This window comes from Takifugu flavidus, chromosome 2 (assembly GCF_003711565.1).
Source record: "Takifugu flavidus isolate HTHZ2018 chromosome 2, ASM371156v2, whole genome shotgun sequence".
NCBI lineage: Eukaryota > Metazoa > Chordata > Actinopteri > Tetraodontiformes > Tetraodontidae > Takifugu > Takifugu flavidus.
This window is the reverse complement of record NC_079521.1, coordinates 12,351,559-12,374,620: the sequence shown is the minus strand read 5'-3', so window position 1 is coordinate 12,374,620 and position 23,062 is coordinate 12,351,559. Positions and strand designations below refer to the sequence as shown.

At 40.2% G+C, this 23,062-nt stretch overlaps 1 protein-coding gene across 1 annotated transcript in view; it reads left to right on the top strand.

Moving 5' to 3' along the window:
• ddb1 (damage-specific DNA binding protein 1) overlaps nt 1-23,062 on the top strand; it is a 30,896-nt gene that overhangs the window by 509 nt on the left and 7,325 nt on the right. The window contains exons 2-21 of the mRNA XM_057025790.1: nt 677-825; nt 1,582-1,698; nt 1,824-2,045; nt 2,486-2,600; nt 2,787-2,884; nt 6,524-6,682; nt 6,991-7,074; nt 7,292-7,408; nt 8,865-8,967; nt 10,417-10,492; nt 10,561-10,669; nt 11,619-11,797; nt 13,427-13,590; nt 16,586-16,693; nt 17,598-17,805; nt 17,960-18,055; nt 18,335-18,446; nt 19,121-19,244; nt 20,855-21,019; nt 21,398-21,492. Coding sequence (XP_056881770.1) covers nt 677-825; nt 1,582-1,698; nt 1,824-2,045; nt 2,486-2,600; nt 2,787-2,884; nt 6,524-6,682; nt 6,991-7,074; nt 7,292-7,408; nt 8,865-8,967; nt 10,417-10,492; nt 10,561-10,669; nt 11,619-11,797; nt 13,427-13,590; nt 16,586-16,693; nt 17,598-17,805; nt 17,960-18,055; nt 18,335-18,446; nt 19,121-19,244; nt 20,855-21,019; nt 21,398-21,492 — 2,600 coding nt within the window. The remainder of the gene's footprint in view (nt 1-676; nt 826-1,581; nt 1,699-1,823; nt 2,046-2,485; nt 2,601-2,786; nt 2,885-6,523; nt 6,683-6,990; nt 7,075-7,291; nt 7,409-8,864; nt 8,968-10,416; nt 10,493-10,560; nt 10,670-11,618; nt 11,798-13,426; nt 13,591-16,585; nt 16,694-17,597; nt 17,806-17,959; nt 18,056-18,334; nt 18,447-19,120; nt 19,245-20,854; nt 21,020-21,397; nt 21,493-23,062) is intronic.

The following is a 23,062-nucleotide window of genomic DNA, read 5'->3' as shown; positions in this document are numbered from 1 at the left end:
CACCGTTGCTGTTGCAAAGTGCATCAAATGTGCAGACTGCCCGAGCCGACGCTATAACTGCGTCATCTCTCAAGGGTTTTCTTCCATTTCACCCTGACCAAAATAGGGCAATGCCCTCCAACACGTTACGTTAAGATGGTGTCTGTCAAAATATTACCGATATAACACACGTGTCGGTGACTTCTCAGTCGACCAGTTCGAAGAGAATCTTGGCTAAAGCGAGTTCAACTGGTCTTCTGTTACGTATTAGAAAAACTAACAGTTTTTTAACAGAAGTTTTGTTAGTTTGTTAGTTTCGAACAACTAGAGAAGTCCAGTTGAATGCGCTTAAGCCAAGATAAAAATCATATAAGGCGTGATTCTTTCTCGCTAAAATTAATTAAAACATTAATTATTATCTAGTGTCGACTCACCGTTGTAATAAAATAAATGTAATAAAACGTAGTTTGCACGTTGTGAAACTGCCGATAGCTCTGCCTTTGTAACCTAATTTGATTAGTTGTAGTTAAAATATTTCAATTTCAAAATGTTTTCTCTCCCATACTAAACTCTTTAGTGATTGCATTTGTTTAAAAAATAAAATGTTGAATTTTTCATGAATCAGAAACCTTATTTAAATATGATTTGAGATGTATTCATGGTGTTGATATTTGGAAGGCAATTTTGTGTTGAACAGGTCATTTCACGTCCGCCGAGGACCTCAATCTACTCATTGCTAAGAACACCCGATTGGAGATTTATGTGGTCACAGCAGAAGGTCTCAGGCCCGTCAAGGAAGTGGGCATGTATGGAAAAATTGCTGTTATGGAACTCTTCAGACCAAAGGTGTGTGATTGTTGAGTGTTGGTAACTTGTTTTGCAACTGAACTTGAAACAGTCTTAACTATATCCAGTGAGAATAAATGTCTACAGACCTCTGTGAAAATGTCAATTTTATTTATTTTCATTAACTATCCTACTGGGGCACCTTTCTGTGAATTATTTATTAGTTATGAAACAACTGTCCTCTCCCACTGAGATGTGTCCCCATAATTTAGGTTCAGTTAAGAAGAGTAAGTGTAAAAACAAAGATACAAAAATAGAAAAGTACATAAAATGTTGTGTTGTGGTCAATTGATATGCTTGCAGATGTAAATCACTAAGTGTCCATCAGGCTTTCTCTTGGGGTCAAGGTTGTGGGTTTAACTGTTCTAAACCAGTATTTTTGCTGACTTGTGTTAAGAGGCCCAAGGTGTATACTTTATTTTATAAAACTGAAACAAGAAAAAGTATTTTATAGATAAATTGTGATGTTGCATAGGAGTACAGTCATCCACTATAAGGTGAGGATCTAAGATACACGGCATCACACACACCCTCAAATGTCTTCTCAAGTCCCTGCATTGCCTGAAGTTGAGCAAAAATGAATTAATAAATATGAACATCTTAAATAAAAAATAAATGAGTGGTTGTGAGGTGGGTTCACAGATGGGTGAAGTGTGTCACTGATAATTTGGGCTTGATTACTGATCACAGCTCAGCTCATTAAATTAGAAGCAGGTCTGTGCATTTAGATGTTTGATAAGTGCTTTTTTATTTAAGGGTGAGAGCAAAGACCTGCTGTTCATTCTCACATCCAAGTACAACGCCTGCATCCTAGAATACAAACAGAACGGAGAGAGCATTGACATCATCACCCGTGCTCACGGCAATGTCAAGGTGGGTGGGACACAAGTTGTATGGAATAACTACTCGCTATTTTCCTTCACACTATGTGCAACTTACTGTACTAAAAAAACAATGCAAGTAAGATGAATATTTGTTTTTATACCTTACATTCTCAGGATCCCATTGGGCGTCCATCAGAAACTGGCATTATTGGAATTGTGGACCCAGAATGCCGAATGATTGGCCTGCGGCTTTATGATGGACTATTCAAGGTGATCCCGTTAGACCGAGACAACCGGGAACTCAAGGCCTACAACATCAGACTGGAGGAGCTGCAGGTTATAGACGTACACTTCCTGTATGGCTGTCAGGCTCCAACTGTCTGCTTCATCTACCAGGTAGGACTTCACTTCAGCAGTCTGAGGCTGACAGGTCAGGTGTGGTCTGGTGTGTGGAGCAGCAGTGTAAGCTTTAAACACAGAAATGTGTGGGCTCACCTCTTGGGTGTATTGCAGTCATTTCTGGAACAGCAGGCAGTGTGTTTACAAGGCACACTCCAGCTAAATGCAAGAAATCATTGATTGAGAGCAAGAATGTTTTAAATCATGCACTGTGTATGTGTTTCAGTGTTCATAGGGGAAATTTTAAATTTTCAAGGAGATGTGTCAACTGCGTTCTGTAAAAACTCATTCAGTACATTTACAATGTGAGCATTATTGTAAATACCAGGGTGTATGTACACTTTACCGTTCTATATTTTTCTTTACTTTTTAACATTCTAAGTCAGCATATTAAAAAGTAAGAATTTTTAATATCTCTTCTCAACGTGGCAACATAGGACCCGCAGGGGCGCCATGTGAAGACCTATGAGGTTTCTCTGAGGGAGAAGGAGTTCAACAAAGGTCCCTGGAAACAAGAGAACGTGGAGGCTGAGGCATCTATGGTCATCCCAGGTACAGTAGTTATTGATGAAATCATGATAAGCTATGTAATATTATGCCAATATCATGATAACAAAAGTAGATTTTAACTACTGATTGCAGTTTAATAATTGATTTAGTTTTTAGCCCTTGTTACCCTGTTAACGCAAAACTAGTTTGTATGAAATTGAAGACAATTTCTGCCTGCTTGTATTTCAGTGCCAGAGCCGTTTGGGGGCGCTATTATCATAGGACAGGAGTCCATCACTTACCACAATGGAGACAAATACTTGGCCATTGCACCACCTACCATTAAGGTAAATACTTCACTTGTATTGATCTTTATTGTGTTGTGTACTGATTCCTCTTGCATCTCTTTTTAAAGGAGATGAATGTGAGACTTATCTTTTGACAATTCATCAAGTGACAAGAATTGTTTGACTGTGTGCTGTCTTGCTAACATAGCGATAATTGGTCTGTTGTCATAGTAGGCTCAGTTTTCTTTTTAAATATAAATTAATTTTGAGATTAAAAACAAATGACAGATGTCTTTGTCACATGTAAAATGATGTGCTGTGTAGAAAAGACTGCATAGAGAGAACAAGCTCACTGTTGCATACCAACATTACCTCCAATTTCCACTAAAAGCATCTGTCTCCCAAAGCACGGTAAATTTGAAGTGAGTGACAGTGCATACCCTCTCCCCCGGAACATAATCACAAACTCATGTGAGGATTGCTAGTACCTCTGTGCGATCATGAAATTCAGACACTTGCAATGATAATTAACATGATGGTTGAACTTAACGGCGTGAAATTGCAAGACAAAAAGTCTTTCAATTTTCACGCAGTGTCTTTTTGGCTTGAATGTTAAGTTCAACCGTCACGTTAATTATCATTGCAAGTGTTTGTAAACAAAATACCATATTTGCGTGACCATAAGGCACACTTAAAAGTCTTAAATTTTCTCCAAAATGGACAGGGCACCTTATAATGCGGTGCACTTTATGTGTGCGCAGAGTTCCAAAATCGGGACTTACAATATTTAACAAAATATTAAATATTTTAACATAAATTTCATTCCATTGTTTCTCCTCATGTGTTTTTCCTTAGCAACCTCACTTTTACTATTTGTGTAATGTGATTTATTTATTTTTTACAGCCGGGGGGGGGGCGGGGGGGTTTACAGTCTGTAGTCCATATCCGAGCTTGTGTCAAGTTTTAGATTTGGGCAGATGTGGGTCTTTCCTATTTGGTGCAATCTGAGCAATGTGGATTGGTGCATCGTGAGAGCGCAGTTGCTGAAAAATAAACCTGGAGCCAATGTTGGATGCAGTGGAGCACTGTGGCACTTCTGGGATGTCGTGGAAATGCACCTATTCACTAGAATGGGAGTGTGTTTGCTACGGAGTGTGTGTCATGGTGCGTGATTTCAGTAAAAATTAGGGGTTACACTATGCACAGAATTTTAGAATGGATAATTACTATCAGTATTAAGTGTTGGTCTAATCTTGAGAGTTCATTTATATTGAAAGGACTAAAAATAGCTTCAGTAAAATGGAGATTTTGCCCAAAAAAAGTCCCACACGCATATTCCCTAAATATCTTTTATCATCAAAAAAAAAGCTAAAAGATTGTGCAAACATTGGTGTTTGTGATAAATATTACTGAAGTTATATGTCCTGAAGTGAAATTCAAATTCCAGGCAGAACTGCTGCAGTGATGACTTAAATTCCCAGTACGGCAGCATTTTCGATGTTATCCCATCAAGATTAAGTCTGCTGCCCTTCTCATATTTAACAAAGCTCAAGACCCAGTAGAGTTCTCCAGCAGCATCCTACTTCTATAATTAGAGAATGTTCTGTGGCGGTCGTTTGGCGTTTTTGATACTGTGGGAGGAAGGGAGAATGCATCTGATATGGTTGGTTCAAAATTAGTTGCATTGGAAATTTTGCATTTAAGGTATGTCATAGTGACTTATACAGTTTGTATAAAGAAACAACAAACCTGATCAGTGATTACTCAACAACCTACAGTTGCTTTGCAAGCTGGACATCTCTAACAGTTTTCACAGTAGTGTTAGCTGATGTCGCTCAGCTGATGTTTTATAGAAGAGGCCCTAAAACCTTTGATGGCCCTTTGTGTACATCAAAGTCCCAATGCTGAAGCATTCCGGTTTTGAACTACAGAAGCATGCTCTTAAGCGTACAACTGGATTTCTGGCAGCTCAATATTAGAGTTATCCGTCTCAAGAGAACAAGTGAGAAAAAAAATCATGGAGAATTGCCTGTGTATGTTTATTTGCAGCCTGGTCTATGGTGGTCCAGCCAACTGGCTTCAGTTGTGGAATCTGGTACAATAATGATGGTGTCATTCAGCTGAGGGAAGAATTGTGAAAATAAAAAGATTACCGTAACTATTTAACATGAGCGGTGCCTCTGAAAGACAAGAGGAGAAAAAGAAAATTGTAAAGACACAGTCAAATGAGAAATGGGCTTGTGAAAATAATAATACCTTCTACTGAAGACAAGTAAATCTAAATCCCGCCACAATAATTTTAATGCTATGTTCCAATCATGGCTATACTGCTACTCAGCCTATCTTGCAATTACATTGAAGACTGTTTATTTTTAAGCTTTCAAATGTGCCTGAATATTGTATGTGTGTTAAATTCCTGTTCGCCTCATATTTTATGAAGTAGCCTTAGGTTTCCTAGGATTAAATGCTTAAAATAGGGCTGCCAAAATGAAAGCATTGATGCGAGGTGAATACATTTTTAGAATTAATGAATTAATTTTGTTTCACGATTAAATGCATATGAAACCTGCTGCTCTATCATTGTAGCCGATGGACATCAGAGCACAGGAGGGACGGAATCAAGTGGAGCAATTTGGGGGGAGGCAAACAAAGACAAAAAAAGCAGCAACCATAAATAAGTTCATATTAATTTGCACATATTACAGGGAGGAGTTTAAGAAAAGGGACAGAAATTTAAATGGATAGAATATGACAGCCTAGTTTTCACTGTCAGTTTCCAAAATATTATATTGATCAAATAAAGGTAGAATATTCTGTTATAACAAACTATCTGTACAGCCAGGTTCTATAGCTAGATTTATTCGATATCCTCATGATAAAAGCTTCACATATCTACCATACATAATCATAATAAGTTTGATTTTACACTCTTAATATTACACAAGCCAGGTTACCCCAAAGCGCTTTTCAGTCATTTCAACAGTTAAAATCTAATCCATTTATAGTTTCCTCCCACTATGTCTGACAGGTTGTGAAATTTAATGTTTTGGATCCTTTTTTGGATTACAATGTCTGAAATAAAATTATATCTAATGATAAAGATATTAAAGGTTCAAACGTTCTTTATTTCTACCCTGAGGTATATTTTGTTTGCAGAAAATAAGCTTTAACACTCACATTTTGACATTAACAAACAGCATGCACATTTTTGAATAATTCAAGATTCATATTTTTCTATATATCTATACACCATATTTTCTAGACAATGGAATATAAATTTAAACTTTTAGTCTTAGGTACCTAGACATGGAACTAAAAATAAACTATGCACAGAAATCCAAAAAGAAAATGGATCTGCTATTTCTGAATATACGCTTGTATTACTGCTCCAGTTTTGAAGTGAGTACAGGTTCCTGACAGAATGGGAAGGAGACTTTTAATCTTTACTTTGTCAAGTAAAAGAGACTGTAACCCAGTAAAATGATTTAATCTTGACTTAAGGAGACACTCTTTGCACCATGTTTCTGTAATAAAGAACACAACTAACAGTAATGACTTGTACTTTGACGTGCTCATTATAAGTGTAGAGATGATGCATGAGGAGACGACGAGGGGGACTTTTTCTGCACTCTATAATTCAAATAGCTTTTTGCAGGCTTTAACTCCCTGTGATCCACTATGCTCTCTTCTTGTTTCCAGCAAAGCACCATTGTTTGTCACAACCGGGTTGACCCAAATGGCTCGCGATACCTGCTGGGGGACATGGAGGGACGCCTCTTCATGTTGCTCCTGGAGAAAGAGGAGCTAATGGATGGCACAGTGGCTCTTAAAGACCTGCATGTGGAGCTGCTTGGAGAGGTTAACTGTTCTCTTATTTTGGGGTGGTGTTCCTACTTGATGTTCTACTGATGCAACTGCTAATATTGTTGTATAGTTGAAGTGTATGAATTAAGTATAATCTCTGTTATCTTCTGGTAGCTAAACATGTGTTATTTGATGCTTTATAATGAACAAGGTGTCTTCGTATTTGAACATACATTAAAATTTACTTTCTTATTAACTTATGTGCAGGTATAAAAAACAAGTTTGGTTTTGCCATAGTTAACTGATAGAGGCTCTGGGTTGAGATTAAGTGAAATCAGATGTTTTATCTTATTTAACACCAGACTTCTATTGCCGAGTGTTTGACCTACTTGGACAATGGCGTGGTCTTCGTTGGCTCCAGACTTGGAGACCCCCAGCTTGTGAAGGTGAGAGTAGCACACCAAAACCCTGGCTAAGGGGAGTTGTTCAGTTGCCTTTAATTTAAACTCTTGTTAACCCTGGAGGACATTACCCATTAAAAAAAATACTCGATTCATACTCAGATTAATATTGGATTATGATACACGTGTTTGTTTGTTTTCTGATCTGAATTTTTCCTCTGATGTTTGGGAAATTTGATCACTCCAAATTTTTGCATTCCAGCTCAACGTCGACAGCAACGATCAGGGCTCATTCGTGACTGTGATGGAGACGTTCACCAATCTTGGCCCCATTGTGGACATGTGTGTTGTCGATCTGGAGAGGCAGGGCCAAGGACAGGTACTAATTTAAAGTTAATATTTTCATATCTGCAGAGCACAAACAAGATTTATGGTGCCAGAAAAAACAGGAGTAACAAATTATGATTACAAAATTCTCCGCCTGTTAGATGTTTAAGGGAAATCATTGAGACAATTTTAAAGAGCGTCCTGGGGTGCTTACCAAAGGATGTACTTCAGCATAACAAGATGATCACTGAAAGCTCTCTTTGGAGCCACAGGATAGACTTATCTTGTATCTCCGTTTTTGTGTTCATCTTTACATCTTTTTATGCTCTGGGCACAGAACCCATGCAAATAAGTGCTTAATTCGTATTTTTATCAGCAGAATAAAGAATGCAACATACCACAGCAGCCAGATGAAACTGGGCAGAAGGAGCAAGTTTTCTGTAGATAGTAAAACCACAGCACACTGCTTTTTTCAATAACCACTATAGATTTGTTTTTAATTCAACAGTTAATCTTGTACAGCCTTAATATCAGTTATGTCTAATCAGCTTTATTATTATTATTATTACTATTTATCTTTTGTTTTGGTCTCTTTCTATTGGCGCACGTCTTGTGTCCACCTCAAAATTGTCAGCACCTCATTTATGCCTCATGTTAAAATGAATTTCAAAACCTAAATAGGCTTTTTTGTTCAACTGCCAAAACACAGCTTGATATGTAATATCATGTATTGGTTTTTCAGGCCTTCAACACCAACAGTATTCCCTCAAATAGCCTTGAACATTTTCAGTTCAGAATCATCAAGTTTAATAAGTCAGTAAACAGATATAAAAGCTCAGAATCACTGCGTTCGTGTATGCACAGGTATAACACGTCATTTCATCTTTTAAGATGAATAAAGAATAAAGAAAACGCAATTACTTTCATTCAACATTCAGCATGCATCACCTGCAGTCACACCAGATGAATTATCATAATGACACATGTAATGCTCCACAGTCTGGGCCATGCATTGTAAACCCTACAATAAAGACTTACTGAATATCAGGATTCTGTTTGTCCCATGAAAGAGAGTGCGTGCGGAAGCATCTTTCAGCACACGGCTAAGGGAGTTGTGTGAGTTGGCGGGCTTTAGGGGCTGAGATTATACAAATTCTGACTTTAATCTCATTAGCGTACCATGACTGGATGAATAAATAACATTCTTGTGCTCTCCACGGACATAAAAGTACTTTGGGGTCTTGAACCTCACTTGCTGTGTTTTATTCTCCACTGTTAACAAATTTAAGTCCTCAAAAATATTTCTTACTGCTTTTGCCGCTTGTGCTGTTTTTATTGATTACCGGTAAATCCAAACACTTTTGAGTTGTCTTAATCTAATGAGACCATATATCACCCAATAATGTCCCGCCATCCTTCACCATCAGATCAGTTAGGCTGTTAAAGAAGCAAAAGTAATTCAGCCGTATGAAAGGGGGAGAAATAATTGTTTTGTCTTTTTCTCTCAGCTGGTGACATGTTCGGGTGCATTCAAGGAAGGCTCTCTGCGGATTATCCGCAACGGTATTGGAATTCACGAGCATGCCAGCATTGACCTCCCGGGAATCAAAGGTTTGTGTGTATGTTTATTTGTATCCCTTTTACATCACAATCAAAACCTCATTTTTGTCAGGACTCGAATCCTTTACTGACTCAACAGTTCGGCCAATTGAGCCCCCCAGGTGTGTTGGTTTGGCCTTGTGCAGATGGCAGATGTTGATTATTCATGCATGACCTGCTCATGTGAGTGCAGATGGCTCAGCTGTCATTTGTCTTGGATTTGCCATGGTGGAGATACACATTTGTTCTCACTAAATCGTTTCCCACAGCAGTGTATGATGTTGTGATTGGGACAGTTAACTGTCATTTTTAGCCAGCCATTGTGACAAACATGATCATTCTTCATATTTTTCTGTGAGCTCTACCAGACATGTCAGCTGTCTGCACTATACATGAGACTCAAGGTCACTTTCTTGTTTCTGGCTCTGGAGATGTATAACATGAATATTTCAAATATTTCAGTAAAAATCTGTATGAGATGGTGCAAAGATGTGAGGAGTGGGCTGGAATCCATGAACAATGAAGTGTTTTTCACCTTCACTTCAGAACACATTCCAGACAAAAGATGGTTCCCCAAAACATTTTGATCTTATTATGTATGTGAGTTTGAGCATATTTAAATTTTATACTTGAAGCTTTTTTCAGAAACCAGTGGAGGATTTTTCATCATTTTTAAAAATGTTTCATGCATTTTGCTGTTTTGAACATCCTTTCATGTAGACTAAAGATCACATTTTCTCTGCATACAACAATAAACGTATCAGTTTTTATGAAAAGCTGCTCCTCGTCACACCAATCGATGAGCTGCAAAGATTAAAAGCAAGGTTGTTTATAGTTTTTAAAATCAAATTTATTTTACAGGGACAACATATTTTTTGTGTCTACTGACGCACATCTGATGCAGCACAAATGCTTCAGTCATGGCTAAATTGCTGTCGCTCACATAGACAAACAACCATCTATGTAAAAGATCTATATGTTAAGATTGTGTCTTCAGATAACACACAGAACAGGCAACTGCACATATACTGTAGCTAAAACACCTGTATGGCTGTGAAGCCGACAGACGTGAGCAGATGGATAATGATGACTTGCACAGAAACATGTATTAGATGCAAGTTATTCACAGTTCAGGGATCACATGTTTCACCTGTATTATTCAGTGTTTTCCTCCTCTCCTGAATCTGTTCTTGCAAGCTTAAGTAAGACACACGGGCCAGGTGGGATCTGCTTGTTCTTGTTAAGCTTCAGTCATTTATTGACAATCTTTTCCTTAAAACTCAGCTGCTGCCAGCTTCCTAATGAGAAGCAATTATTCACTTACACAATCGATGGCTCTCCGAGAGGGATCTACAGAGTTTACAGCTTCCAACGCGAGGGCATTTCCAGACATATCAGTTTTCAGTCGGCAGTTTGGTAGACACAAGCATTGCTTACACCCTGTCTTGAATTCTCTTCAAGGTTTATGGCCGCTCCGTTCTGAAGCAGGTAGAGAGACTGATGACATGCTAGTTCTGTCTTTTGTGGGACAGACACGGTGAGTGTTATCTGTGCAGGACCCCTGTCGAGTGTAGAATCGATTCAAAAGTGTGTCTTTTCCTCAAGAGTGTTGATGCTGAGCGGCGAAGAGGTTGAGGAGACTGAACTGCCGGGATTTGTGGATAACCAGCAGACGTTTTACTGTGGAAACGTGGCACACAATCAACTCATTCAGGTTTGAATCAACAAAAGTTTCAGGCCTTTTAAAATAAATGCACTGAAAAGTTTAATAATTTAACTTGGACGATTCAACGTTTAATAAGAGATACTTCACTCGCTCTGAATCGTTCATAAATGGAAAGGGCAGCTCTGAATATCAGAGGAAGGACTTCATGTATATTACATGTGGCACTTCTAAATTCAGGATTTTGTGAAATGAGAATGGAAGTTGCTGGAAATTCTGCTCGGCATTAGCCCCTGAGCCATGACGTTGTTATGACAACAGGGCCTGTCTTTGAAAGCTGCTACTCCTTTGTCTCCTGATTTATTGGTATTTTTGAACTAAAAGCATTAATTTTGTTTTTTCCTTCCATTTATTAACAGCTAGTGGTAGATGGTACTTATGATCCTACAATAGGCCTTTGAAACTCGGACGTTCAGAGATCAAAGAATATACGCCGATACTAAATATACTCCACATCACTGAATCTATCTTTCCCTGACAAGCCAAGTTAAGCTGGGCATAACAGTAAGGGTAGATTTTTATAGTATGCTGAATAAATCCTTTAATTATGCTGTAGTGCAAACCTGTTAAGTGAGTAATTGATCAAGATAACGATCACTGAAGATTCCTGTCCCTACACACAGGCAGTATTGTAAATAGAGGCTAACTGTAATATCCATTTATAGTTTTTAATTACAGTCTTTTCTCTGCTGATGTGGGACTTTTGTATTTTCTTGTAATATCCCCAAAATTACTTAAAGCAGAACAATTTTATTTTCACTTTTTAAAAAAACTAGCAGGGGCCATTTTTATTAAGTCCACATTCCAGGTTGGGAATGATATAATCTTCTGTCATGTTCTTTTTTTTTTTTTAAAAACAGAATGCTTTTGTCAACTCTCCTGGAACATTGATAAACTGCTGCACAAAACAAGTTTTATATGTTAGTTTATGTGCCTTCAGATAACATCAGGCTCAGTCCGTCTAGTGCTCCAGGACAGCAAGGCATTAGTGAGTGAGTGGAAGGAACCCCAGGGAAGGAACATCAGTGTGGCAGCCTGTAATCACACTCAGGTGGTGCTCGCCGTGGGCAGAGCCCTCTACTACCTGCAAATCCTGGCTGGAGAACTCAAACAGATAAGGTAGGACAGACACACAGATCAAAGCATTGGAGACCTTTTGTTAATTTACTTGTATATTCAGGCAATATTTGACTACCTTTTCAACAAATAAATGGCTACTAAACATGGGGCACTATGTAAAATGCCAACAATTAAATTCTTTAATTGAAAAATATTTAAAGGAATGTTTTTGCTTACAAGATAAAGTTTAAAAAGTTCATTACTTCCTTGTTGAAAAATTAACGGAACCTTGGACATCGGTGTCATGTGACAGATTTGCCTTGAAGGTTCCTTGGTCAGACTCAATTCTAATGTTAAAAATTACATGTTGATTTGGGGATTGCATCTGATTTGAAATGTTTTACCCATTTTTCTGTTGCTCTTTGGGGCTTTATTTAATAGAAGAATGCTTCCCACAAAAATGCCCATTTAAATACATATTTAAGTGTGAGTCACTTGAATATAATGGCAATATTTTGAGGGGGAATGACACTGTGTAGCTCGATCGATTGGATCTACTGCAGTATGTCTGATTGCACAGGAAAAATGGAAATCTTGAGGTCTCAACAGTGGTCAGGGATTTTAGCTCATGTTTATTCTTCACATCACATTTTGCATTGTAGCAAGATGATTAATGTCATTTATATGAATAGTTTCGGTGCTGTGGCTTATTTCATTTTAAGCATCCAATTAAAAGTTGAGTTTTTATCGTCATCATCACTGTAGTTTGAGCCTTCTTTGTCTAAAGGGATTTGGAGAGGAAAATTTTTCATTTAATTTCGGATGTGTTCAGCAAATGTAGACTCTCTTAGACTTAATCATATTTCCATCTGTCTTTTTATGGTGTCGGCTGCCTCTGTGCCATTATTACCGTACACTTACTTTAACAGCTATACAATTATAATAGAATCATACTAGAAGGTTCTTTGATTTCTATAGAAACGCAGCTTGTAAAGTGATCCTTTGAAAGTACTGCATTGCTACTGTGTATTTTATCAACTAGTTCTCTAACGGTGATTTATCTTACATTATTTGCATAGTTAAGTGACCATATTCAATTACGGTATAGGCTTTCTTGACATTTTAATTGTCTTTGTAGTTTAAGGCGCTTTTCTGAAACAAGATCTAATAAATGACCCCCAAGATGTGGTTTATTTCCCCCAGTAGGTACTGCAGGGAGATAAAGGCCTGAGGAGGCATTTCTGGTACATTTGTCAGAAGATCAGTAATGTTTTGTAAAGCTGTAAACAGATCAATCATCAGATTTGTTACAGAATATCCAAAATTTTATATCAGAGTCTTAGTCTGAGCAATATTGCAAATAATTTTTATCTTGTTTCATCTGAGGAAATCCCAACCTGTAGAGAAAAGGGACAGCACATTTTGTATTGTATAGTACGTGTTAGTAATAACAGATCAGAGGTGCAGAGATCTGTGTGTCAGTTCATGATTAGGGATCAATAAATTCAAGAGAACATCTGAACTTATTAAATGAATTTTAAAAACCATCTGGCTCAGAACTTTCCACCATTACATAGAATGTTAGACCACCTCTGAATTTGCATCACACACAGAAAGCAAATCTGCTAATAGTTTTGGTCACAGCAGGGCAACTGTCACTGTCTTCTCACGAATTTACACCATCTTTAGTACCACAGAGATGGAACATGAAGTGGCCTGCCTGGATATCACTCCTCTGGGAGAAGCTGGTGCTGAGTCACCTCTCTGCGCTGTGGGGCTCTGGACTGACATCTCGGCCCGCGTACTTAAACTGCCCTGTTTTACACCCCTGCACAAGGAAATGTTGGGTGGAGGTGAGAGAGAGGGGTGAAAAGGACCCTGGTTTATTATGATGACTATATTATATTATATTGTATTATTGAAAGATCAATCGGCGTCATAATTGTTAAACCTGTCTGGTCAAATTATGAATTTTTAAACACTAATTTCTCGTTGTGCTTTTTAAAATGGAGTCAAATGCTCAGAAGTCACTTGGGTTTCGAATTCCTTATGTGGTAAACAGATAGAGAAGGGACTTGTACTTCTCAAGTAAAATTTGCCACATCCTTATCACATCATTTTTAATTGAAGGCTGCACAGTGCACACTTGAAATAAGGTCAGTCGTGTGTGCAGACTATGGAGAAACATGAAAATTTAGCTGCATTTAGAAGTTTGCAGTATTCTAACATGGGTAAAAATTCTGTGCAGCTTAATAAAAACTTTAAATTGCTCACAAAGATGGTGCTACTTTTGGAGCATCGAACAGAAAACATTTGATCGGAAGTGTGTTTATCTAATTGGACTGTCACTCAAACAGAAAGTCAAAGACCATTTACAACTTTCCTTTCTTCTTTTTTGAGAGTCGGCAGCCACTCTGACCGTCCATCCATCCATCCATTCTCTACCGCTTATCCGGGTCGGGTCGCGGGGGTAGCAGCCTAAGGAGAGAAGCCCAGACTTCCCTCTCCCCAGCTACCTCCTCCAGCTCATCCGGAGGGATCCCCAGGCGTTCCCAGGCCAGTCGAGAGACATAGTCTCTCCAACGTGTCCTGGGTCTCCCCGGGGGTCTCCTACCGGAGGGACATGCCCTGAACACCTCACCAGGGAGGCGTCCAGGGGGCATCCTGATTAGATGCCCAAGCCACCCCATCTGGCTCCTCTCAACGCGGAGGAGTAGCGACTCTACTCCGAGTTCCTCCCGGATGGCAGAGCTTCTCACCCTATCTCTAAGGGAGAGCCCAGCCACCCTACGGAGGAAGCTCATTTCAGCCGCTTGTACCCGTGATCTTGTTCTTTCGGTCATGACCCAAAGCTCATGACCATAGGTGAGGGTAGGAACGAAGATCGACCGGTAAATCGAGAGCTTCGCCTTTCGGCTCAGCTCTCTCTTCACCACAACGGACCGGTGCAGAGTCCGCATTACTGCAGACGCCACACCGATCCGCCTGTCGATCTCCCGCTCCATTCTTCCCCCACTCGTGAACAAGACCCCGAGGTACTTAAACTCCTCCACTTGGGGCAGGATCTCCTCCTTTACCCGGAGAAGGCACTCCACCTTTTTCCGGTCGAGAACCATGGCCTCGGATTTGGAGGTGCTGATTCTCATCCCAGCCGCTTCACAGGCGGCGGCGAACCGATCCAGTGATAGTTGGAGGTCACGGGCCGATGAAGCCAACAGGACCACATCATCCGCAAAAAGCAGAGACGCGATCCTGAGGTCACCAAACCAGATCCCCTCAACACCATGACTGCACCTAGAAATTCTGTCCATAAAAATTATGAACAGAATCGGTGACAAAGGGCAGCCCTGGCGGAGGCCAACCCTCACCGGAAACGAGTTCGACTTACTGCCAGCAATTCGGACCAAACTCTGACACCGATCGTACAGGGAGCGGACAGCCCGTATCAGCGGGCCCGACACCCCATACTCTCGGAGGACCCCCCACAGGACCCCCCGAGGGACACGGTCGAATGCCTTCTCCAAGTCCACAAAACACATGTGGACTGGTTGGGCAAACTCCCATGCACCCTCGAAGACCCTGCTGAGGGTGTAGAGCTGGTCCACTGTTCCACGCCCAGGACGAAAACCACATTGCTCCTCCTGAATCCGAGGTTCGACTATCCGGCGGACCCTCCTCTCCAGTACCCCTGAATAGACCTTACCAGGGAGGCTGAGGAGTGTGATCCCCCTATAGTTGGAACACACCCTCCGGTCCCCCTTCTTAAAAAGAGGGACTACCACCCCGGTCTGCCAATCCAGCGGCACTGCCCCCGATGTCCACGCGATGTTGCAGAGTCGAGTCAACCATGACAGCCCTACAACATCCAGAGCCTTAAGGGACTCTGGGCGGATCTCATCCACCCCCGGGGCCTTGCCACCGAGGAGTTTTTTAACTACCTCGGCAACTTCAGCCCCGGAGATACGAGAGCCCATCTCCAGGTCCCCAGGCCCTACTTCCTCACTGGAAGGCGTGTTGGTGGGATTGAGGAGGTCCTCGAAGTATTCCTTCCACCGATCCACAACATCCCGAGTTGAGGTCAGCAGCACACCATCACCACTATACACAGTGTTGACAGTGCACTGCTTTCCCCTCCTCAGACGCCGGATGGTGGTCCAGAACCTTTTCGAGGCCGTCCGAAAGTCGTTCTCCATGGCCTCACCGAACTCTTCCCATGCCCGAGTTTTTGCCTCGGCAACCGCCGTAGCTGCGCTCCGCTTGGCATGCCGGTACCCATCTGCTGCCTCAGGAGTCCCACAGGCCAGTAAGGCCCGATACGACTCCTTCTTCAGCTTGACGGCATCCCTCACCGCTGGTGTCCACCAGCGGGTTCGGGCATTGCCGCCACGACAGGCACCAACCACCTTGCGGCCACAGCACCGGTCAGCTGCCTCAACAATGGAGGCACGGAACACGGTCCACTCGGACTCAATGTCCCCTGCCTCCCCCGGGACATGGTCAAAGCTCTCCCGGAGGCGTGAGTTGAAGCTTCTTCTGACAGGGGACTCTGCCAGGCGTTCCCAGCAGACCCTCACAACACGTTTGGGCCTGCCAGGTCTGTCCGGCATCCTTCCCCACCATCGGAGCCAACTCACCACCAGGTGGTGATCAGTTGACAGCTCCGCCCCTCTCTTCACCCGAGTGTCCAGAACATGCGGCCGCAAATCCGATGACACTCTGACCGGTGACTCCTATTGATCTTTCTGACAAGATGCTTTTACACACATTTATCACTGGGTTGTTCATCCTTGAACTTGGGACTCCACTGTGAAGGAAAAATAAATCATTTTCCTCTGCGTGTGTCCCCAGAGATCATCCCTCGCTCAATCCTGATGACCACTTTCGAAGGCAGCTACTATCTGCTCTGTGCGCTCGGAGATGGAGCCCTCTTCTACTTTGGTCTGGACCTGCAGACTGGTAGGTCTTTCTCACCAACAGCACTACCCAGCATTCTCTGAGCAATTCAAGGCCTGAAGCAAAGCCACAGGCATCTGTCTGGAACCATTTTAATTTTCAGAATAGGCAATTCTCCATGAACTACTAACTGCAAATTTTTAGTTTTATTGCAGCAGCAGCAGAGAAACTTTTCTGGCTGAAGAATTTTTTTGAGGATGGAAAAATCTGCCATTTTGCCCTCCAAATGCTGAATGAATATAAATGTTTCTTTTTTAAAAAAAGTTAATTTCACTAGAAGGGAAGTCACTGGGTTTACATAATGTAACCAGGATTTGTTATTTCTTTTTTCAGAAACTTTCCAGAGGTATAACTTTTTATTTCCTAAAGCAAAAAAGATTTGTCTCACAGGCTTTGCCCTGGATTTTTATAGCCTTTTATCTGAAAACCACATACTACTTACTGGATCTAACAGTATTTATTTGAGAGCACAAAGAGTGACCTGGTAACCTGTTTTTCTTTTTCCAGAGGCAGAAATTGTCACTTATGTGCCTTAGTAGTACATTCAAGCTTTAAAACAAACACTATCCTATAATATTGCTCAAAGGTGTCTGTTTTGATGCTCAGGGTTTTTATGAATACTCGCAGCTTTCCGACCACACAACCAAGCGATAGTCTCTCTAGTTGGCCTCAAGGGAAAGCTTCAAATAATCATTTTCTGGATGCCTTCAGCAAATTGTGCTGTATGTGTCAGTTGTGTTTTTTTGTTTTTTTTTTTTAAAGGTACACCTGTCCGTTTGTGACAAATACGGTTTGTTATGGTCAAAGCTTCCCACATTGGTCTTTTTTATTAAATTTTTATTCGAGGCTAGCATCCGCACACATAAAAATCATCTAAATTTGCATGGACATTTTTTGCTTGCAACAGGTGCCCTAAGCGAGTGCAAGAAGGTCACTCTGGGAACCCAGCCCACTGTGCTGAGGACATTCAGATCTCTTTCAACTTCGAATGTGTTTGCCTGCTCTGACCGACCGACTGTCATCTACTCCTCCAATCACAAGCTGGTCTTCTCCAACGTCAACCTTAAGGAGGTCAACTACATGTGTCCACTCAACTCTGAGGGTTACCCTGACAGGTCAGCTGCAGGACCTTCCCTCTCTTCTTGTTATAAAGATTCCCATTGCTTCAATGGACAACCACTTTGTTTAAATAATTTCTACAGCTTACTGGGCTAATTAGCACTCATATTTACTTTTGTAATGTTTCCCTCATTGTTGTTTCTTTAACAGTCTGGCTCTGGCCAACAACAGCACCCTGACCATTGGGACAATAGATGAGATCCAGAAGCTCCACATTCGTACCGTTCCCCTCTACGAGTCTCCCAGGTCAGCACTTCTGCCGTCACTGAGTTAGAACTAACTTAGTAATAAATGATTCAGTCCCTTCATCTGCTCTTTGCTGAGACTTTTCCGGAATACTCCTTTTTCTGTGATGTTTAACTCTGTGTGACATTTTACAGTAAATTAAAGGTTTGCTCTTAGTTTATTCTGTCAGAACATGGCAGTTTATTCAGCTGTGTCTTTTCTTCTGCTTACAATTTTTATGCTGTTGCCATGCCTCTCAGTCTTTTCTTCTTTACTCTCCCTCTGTCAACCCCCTTTCAGGCGAATCTGTTACCAGGAGGTTTCTCAGTGTTTTGGAGTTTTGTCCAGCAGGGTGGAAATTCAGGATGTGAGTGGCACCACATCGCCCGTTCGTCCCAGTGCGAGCACCCAGGTATTGCACCACACTCTTTAGAAGATAAATACCCAAAGTTTTGTGTGGCGTGTCTTTTCTCACCCTGCAGACTAAACTTGGTGTATTCTTAAGGACAGCAATATCAAGACAGTAGCCATTTCAGATGTCCTGACAGAAGAATGTTTAGATAAATACTCATTTAGGTTTTATTACTCTTCTCTTTACTTTGGTCTTTTAATTACAGGATTTGGAACTGTTGTTTCAATAAAAGATTAGTTCGGTCTTAACATTTAATAACCAAATTGATCTTGGGCTTTGTCGCAGCTCTGATGATTTTAACGAGATCACTTTGTGAATGAAACTGTTATTTTGAAATGATTTGTACGTGAAAAGCTCCTCCTTTCAGTCGCATTTTGCAGTATGTTTTGTGTTCGTTGAGCCAGACTCCTCAGCCTGCCTGTGGACACGGGTTGGTGAATGGTGCTTTTATTTGTGTTTATATGACTGCAGCAGAGCACTTTTTGGAATCAGAACTACTCATGCAAGAAGAATCAAAATTTTAAATGCTGCACATCTGGTGCCACAGATGGTGTTCGCTGTGCTGCTGGGGTCACACAGAGGTCCAATTTGAGATGCTATTATTATCCTTTATTTGTTTTCTCCTGGTTTGCTCATGTCCGCTTGTACTGTCTTATAAATGAATCTTCTTCCAGGCCCTTTCCAGCAGCATGAGCTCCAGCAAACTTTTCCCCAGTAGCACTTCACCACACGAATCATCTTTCGGCGAAGAGGTGGAGATTCACAGTTTGCTGGTTGTGGATCAACACACCTTTGAAGGTGAAATGGAGCATTTGATTTGACCTAACCTAACTTTTGTATGATCTTTAATTGTGATGTTTTGTCATTGCTCATATTTATCTTTTACACCACACTCATTAACAAAGCAGCTAAACACATTGGTGGTGTAACTTTGTTTGTGGGAGGATTTTGCTTCAATCTGTTCTCCAAGGCTGATTTTACATTACCAATTTCTATTAAAATCCAAAGACTACAATATCTTTAATTATGTAATCAAAAAAATCTAATTTTCCACACTGTTCCAATTAACTGGATATTTTTTACTGCGCACTCAGACAGCAACATTTTATTAATATTGTAATGTTCATTGATCGTGCTTAATAGTTATTAAATGCAGCAGCACATGTTTGATTTAATTTTAGACCGATACTAAAGACGAACTCTTTCAGGTTAACATCCAAAAATGATTGTAGTTGTAATGGGTGTAGGTAATTGGTCAGTATATTATTGCGAAATAGATCAAAGCTCAAAATCTGCCATCGTATCTCATCCTCATTGTTCTATTTTATATCCATTATGACTTATTCAAATAGACTTAGGTGAAATATAGAGGAAAACCAATTAACAAAGATAAGTCATTTTATAACTTAACTGTGAATGGTAAGCAAATTCACCAATTAAATTGAATTATCCTCTCTTTGATGTACAACATATCACTGAAAGAAGAGCTGTATTATTAAAGTATGAGTGTGTAATGGTGAGATAGTGATGAGAAGCTAGAAGTAAAATTGCACTGTGTCCACAGCGATGCATAACTCTAGTTTATTATGGAGTCTTTACTGTCTGAAATTGCTCTATGGTGATTTGGGGAGCTGCAGCCTTTGTCAAAAGTAATCAAATGGGCTTAAAAGTTATAAACACCCCCCTATTCTCATTTTGGGAATAGAAAACATTAGCATTTGTCAAATTATTGCCCACTCTCTCATATTTGACTGTCCATTATGCTGTAGTTTCTAAACAGAATTTGTGCCCCAGTGCTGTTACAGCCATACTTTCCAGAATATGCAATTTACCATTTATTATTTGGTTTTCATGTCTGCTTAGTTTGTGCAGGTCATTCTAGCAGCGCTGTAAAATCAAACGACATCCACAGTAAAGGAGAGGATATCACATTTGAACACGCCTTTAATTAAAGCTAAGGTGACCTACTGTATAAGAAAAGTATGTTGACAAACAAGATCATACAGATTTCTATTTGACGTTATCGATACTGTCGTGAACTTGACACGTGACCAGATTTCTTTAGAAATATTTCATGCTTCCTTCATCATAACGGAGGACATGTGTTTTGGCATCTGTGTTGATAGGGTAAGACTTTTACCATCTGTGGGCTCTTTGGTGATGTTGAAATGGCATCATGTTTAGCAGACATGATTGGGCTGGTGTTGGCCTCTATGAAACTTTGCTTTAGCATAGGGAAACACATTCCAGATCATCAAAGTTGAGGCTTATTGACTGGCAGTTTTCAGTTGTGTGGTAACCAGTAACTAGATGTTGCTCTGCTTTGTCTATATGAACAGTTAAATAAGAAGTAATAACTGTAGCTGTGAAGAACACATTTTTATATGAATTTATGCCTTCTCCATCAGTTCTTCATGCCCATCAGTTCCTTCCCAGTGAGTATGCCCTGAGCATGGTGTCGTGTCGCCTGGGTAAGGACCCATCAGTGTATTTTGTGGTTGGAACTGCCATGGTCTATCCAGAGGAGGCCGAACCCAAACAGGGGCGCATCATTGTCTTTCACTACACTGATGGTAAGAAGCCTTTTCTCTCTATTTTTTCTTCAGCTTTTGTTTTGCTCTCCTTATTCCCTCCAGCATTGCTCCATTCACGTTGCACTGCCATTCTTTTCTCCTTTAATCATTCTTGATCAATTTTGTTTAGTCTTAGCTCACCTCCATTGATCCTCTCATTTTCTTTCATTCAGCCTTTTAAAGATGCACTTCTTGCCTTTCTGTTATCACCTCATGCTTTTTTAAAATCATTTATCTTAGATCTTACTCTGAATGCATTGCCTTTTCCTTTACCTTTCTCCCTGTTTACCTCACTGATCTCATTCTAGTGCTAATTCAGGATGAAATTACTCAGATTTTTAGTGGAAGCCTGATATAGATCAAGCTTTTTCCCTCCAGGTAAGCTCCAAACTGTGGCTGAGAAGGAGGTGAAAGGAGCTGTCTATTCTATGGTGGAGTTCAATGGCAAACTGTTGGCCAGCATCAATAGCACAGTAAGTGCTCCCACAATTGTGAGCAAGACTTGACTTATCTGATGTGTAGGATTTTTAAAGACTTGCAAGAATCTGTAGCTTAAATGTTAAATTTGCCTCAGGGTTCACTTTAAATGATTACCTGCTACATTCTTCCGTCTCCATCTGTGAGGCCTAATGCATCTTTATGCTGCTCTTAAAAAGACTTTGTTGATAATTTTTCAAATCAGAATTTACAGGTAGAGATCTTAAATGCATCACCTCTGTAAAGTTTTCCCTCCTATCATTAAGACTGTTTGTCAGTCATGCAACTGAAATGATTATTCATTCCTTTTACAAATTTTGTACAGTAGTCTCAAAAATTCCAGCTGTCAATACCATTTCAACCAATACTCTTAAGTTCTGTTCAACCATGCAACTTTATGCAATCATTTCAACTTCCTGCACTAAGGAACAGCTTGTTGTAGCTCTGCTTGAAGAATACTGATCTGTATGTCAGCTCCTTCCTCACGCATTTGCAGAATCACTCATTTATCATCGACAGTCACACCTAAAAATCAGAAAGCAGCTCCCCGGCGCAGGCGCGCCACATGATGGAGAGATTGCCAGGACCTGGCCTGTTGTGCTTAAATATTTCAGAATTTTGGGCTTAATGTTGTGTGTTTTGAGTGAAGCAAAGGAGATAACACTGATAGAGAGACATTTGTTATCTATCAATACCACAATGATCTGTAATTCTTGTCTGTTTTTACAAAAAGGAAAAAGTATCCAGTAACTCTCTAGTCTAAAGCACCAACTGAAAAAATGTTTTTCAGTCAGACCTGTCCAGCAGCCAGACAGATGGTGACTGCTGTTTGTCTGTCAGACTCTTTGGCTTTGTCAAGGCGACCTGGAATTATTGATTATCTCCAGATTTCTGGCAGACTTGCCTTGCAGTATTTTGCCATTTGTAGGAGATGGCAACTTTTTAGCCCTTTATCTGGGTGGCTGCAGTAATGTTGCTGCACAGGTGATTCATTGTATTTAAAGCTAAACTTCAAATCCTTGGTCTTGTCTTGTTGAAGTGCTGCTTTTCATTATCACACTGAAGGGAAGTTTTGCTTTTATAGAAACACAAACTGTAGTTTTGGACTGTAGTTAATCGGAGTTTTTCTTGGTTTTTCTATCTATTGAAAAACACGAGTCTTTTAAATCTTCTCCCTTTGAATTAAATTTTCTGAGAAGAAACACAAATTTTCAAGAAGAAACACATACCTCCCTTTGAATATTTAAGTGGCTTTATTCTGTTTGAATGGGTGTGAGGTAGAGATTGAATAGGCACAAGTCCTTCTGCCCCTGTGTTACAGACTCACTCGGTTAGAGGATTGAAATCTTAAACAGCTGTTTTATTTAAAAATGCTGAGAATCAAATAGGATGAATTTGTAAAACCCCACAAAATTCTTTGAGTTATATTCTATGTTCAGTGTTTCTGTCACAAATAACATCTTTTTTGATAACTTTGCGGGGTGTGATGATTCTTTCGCTCACATTTGAGATTTTTGACAAACACGGTTATTCAAATATGGAAAACCTGTTGATTCATGTACAGCA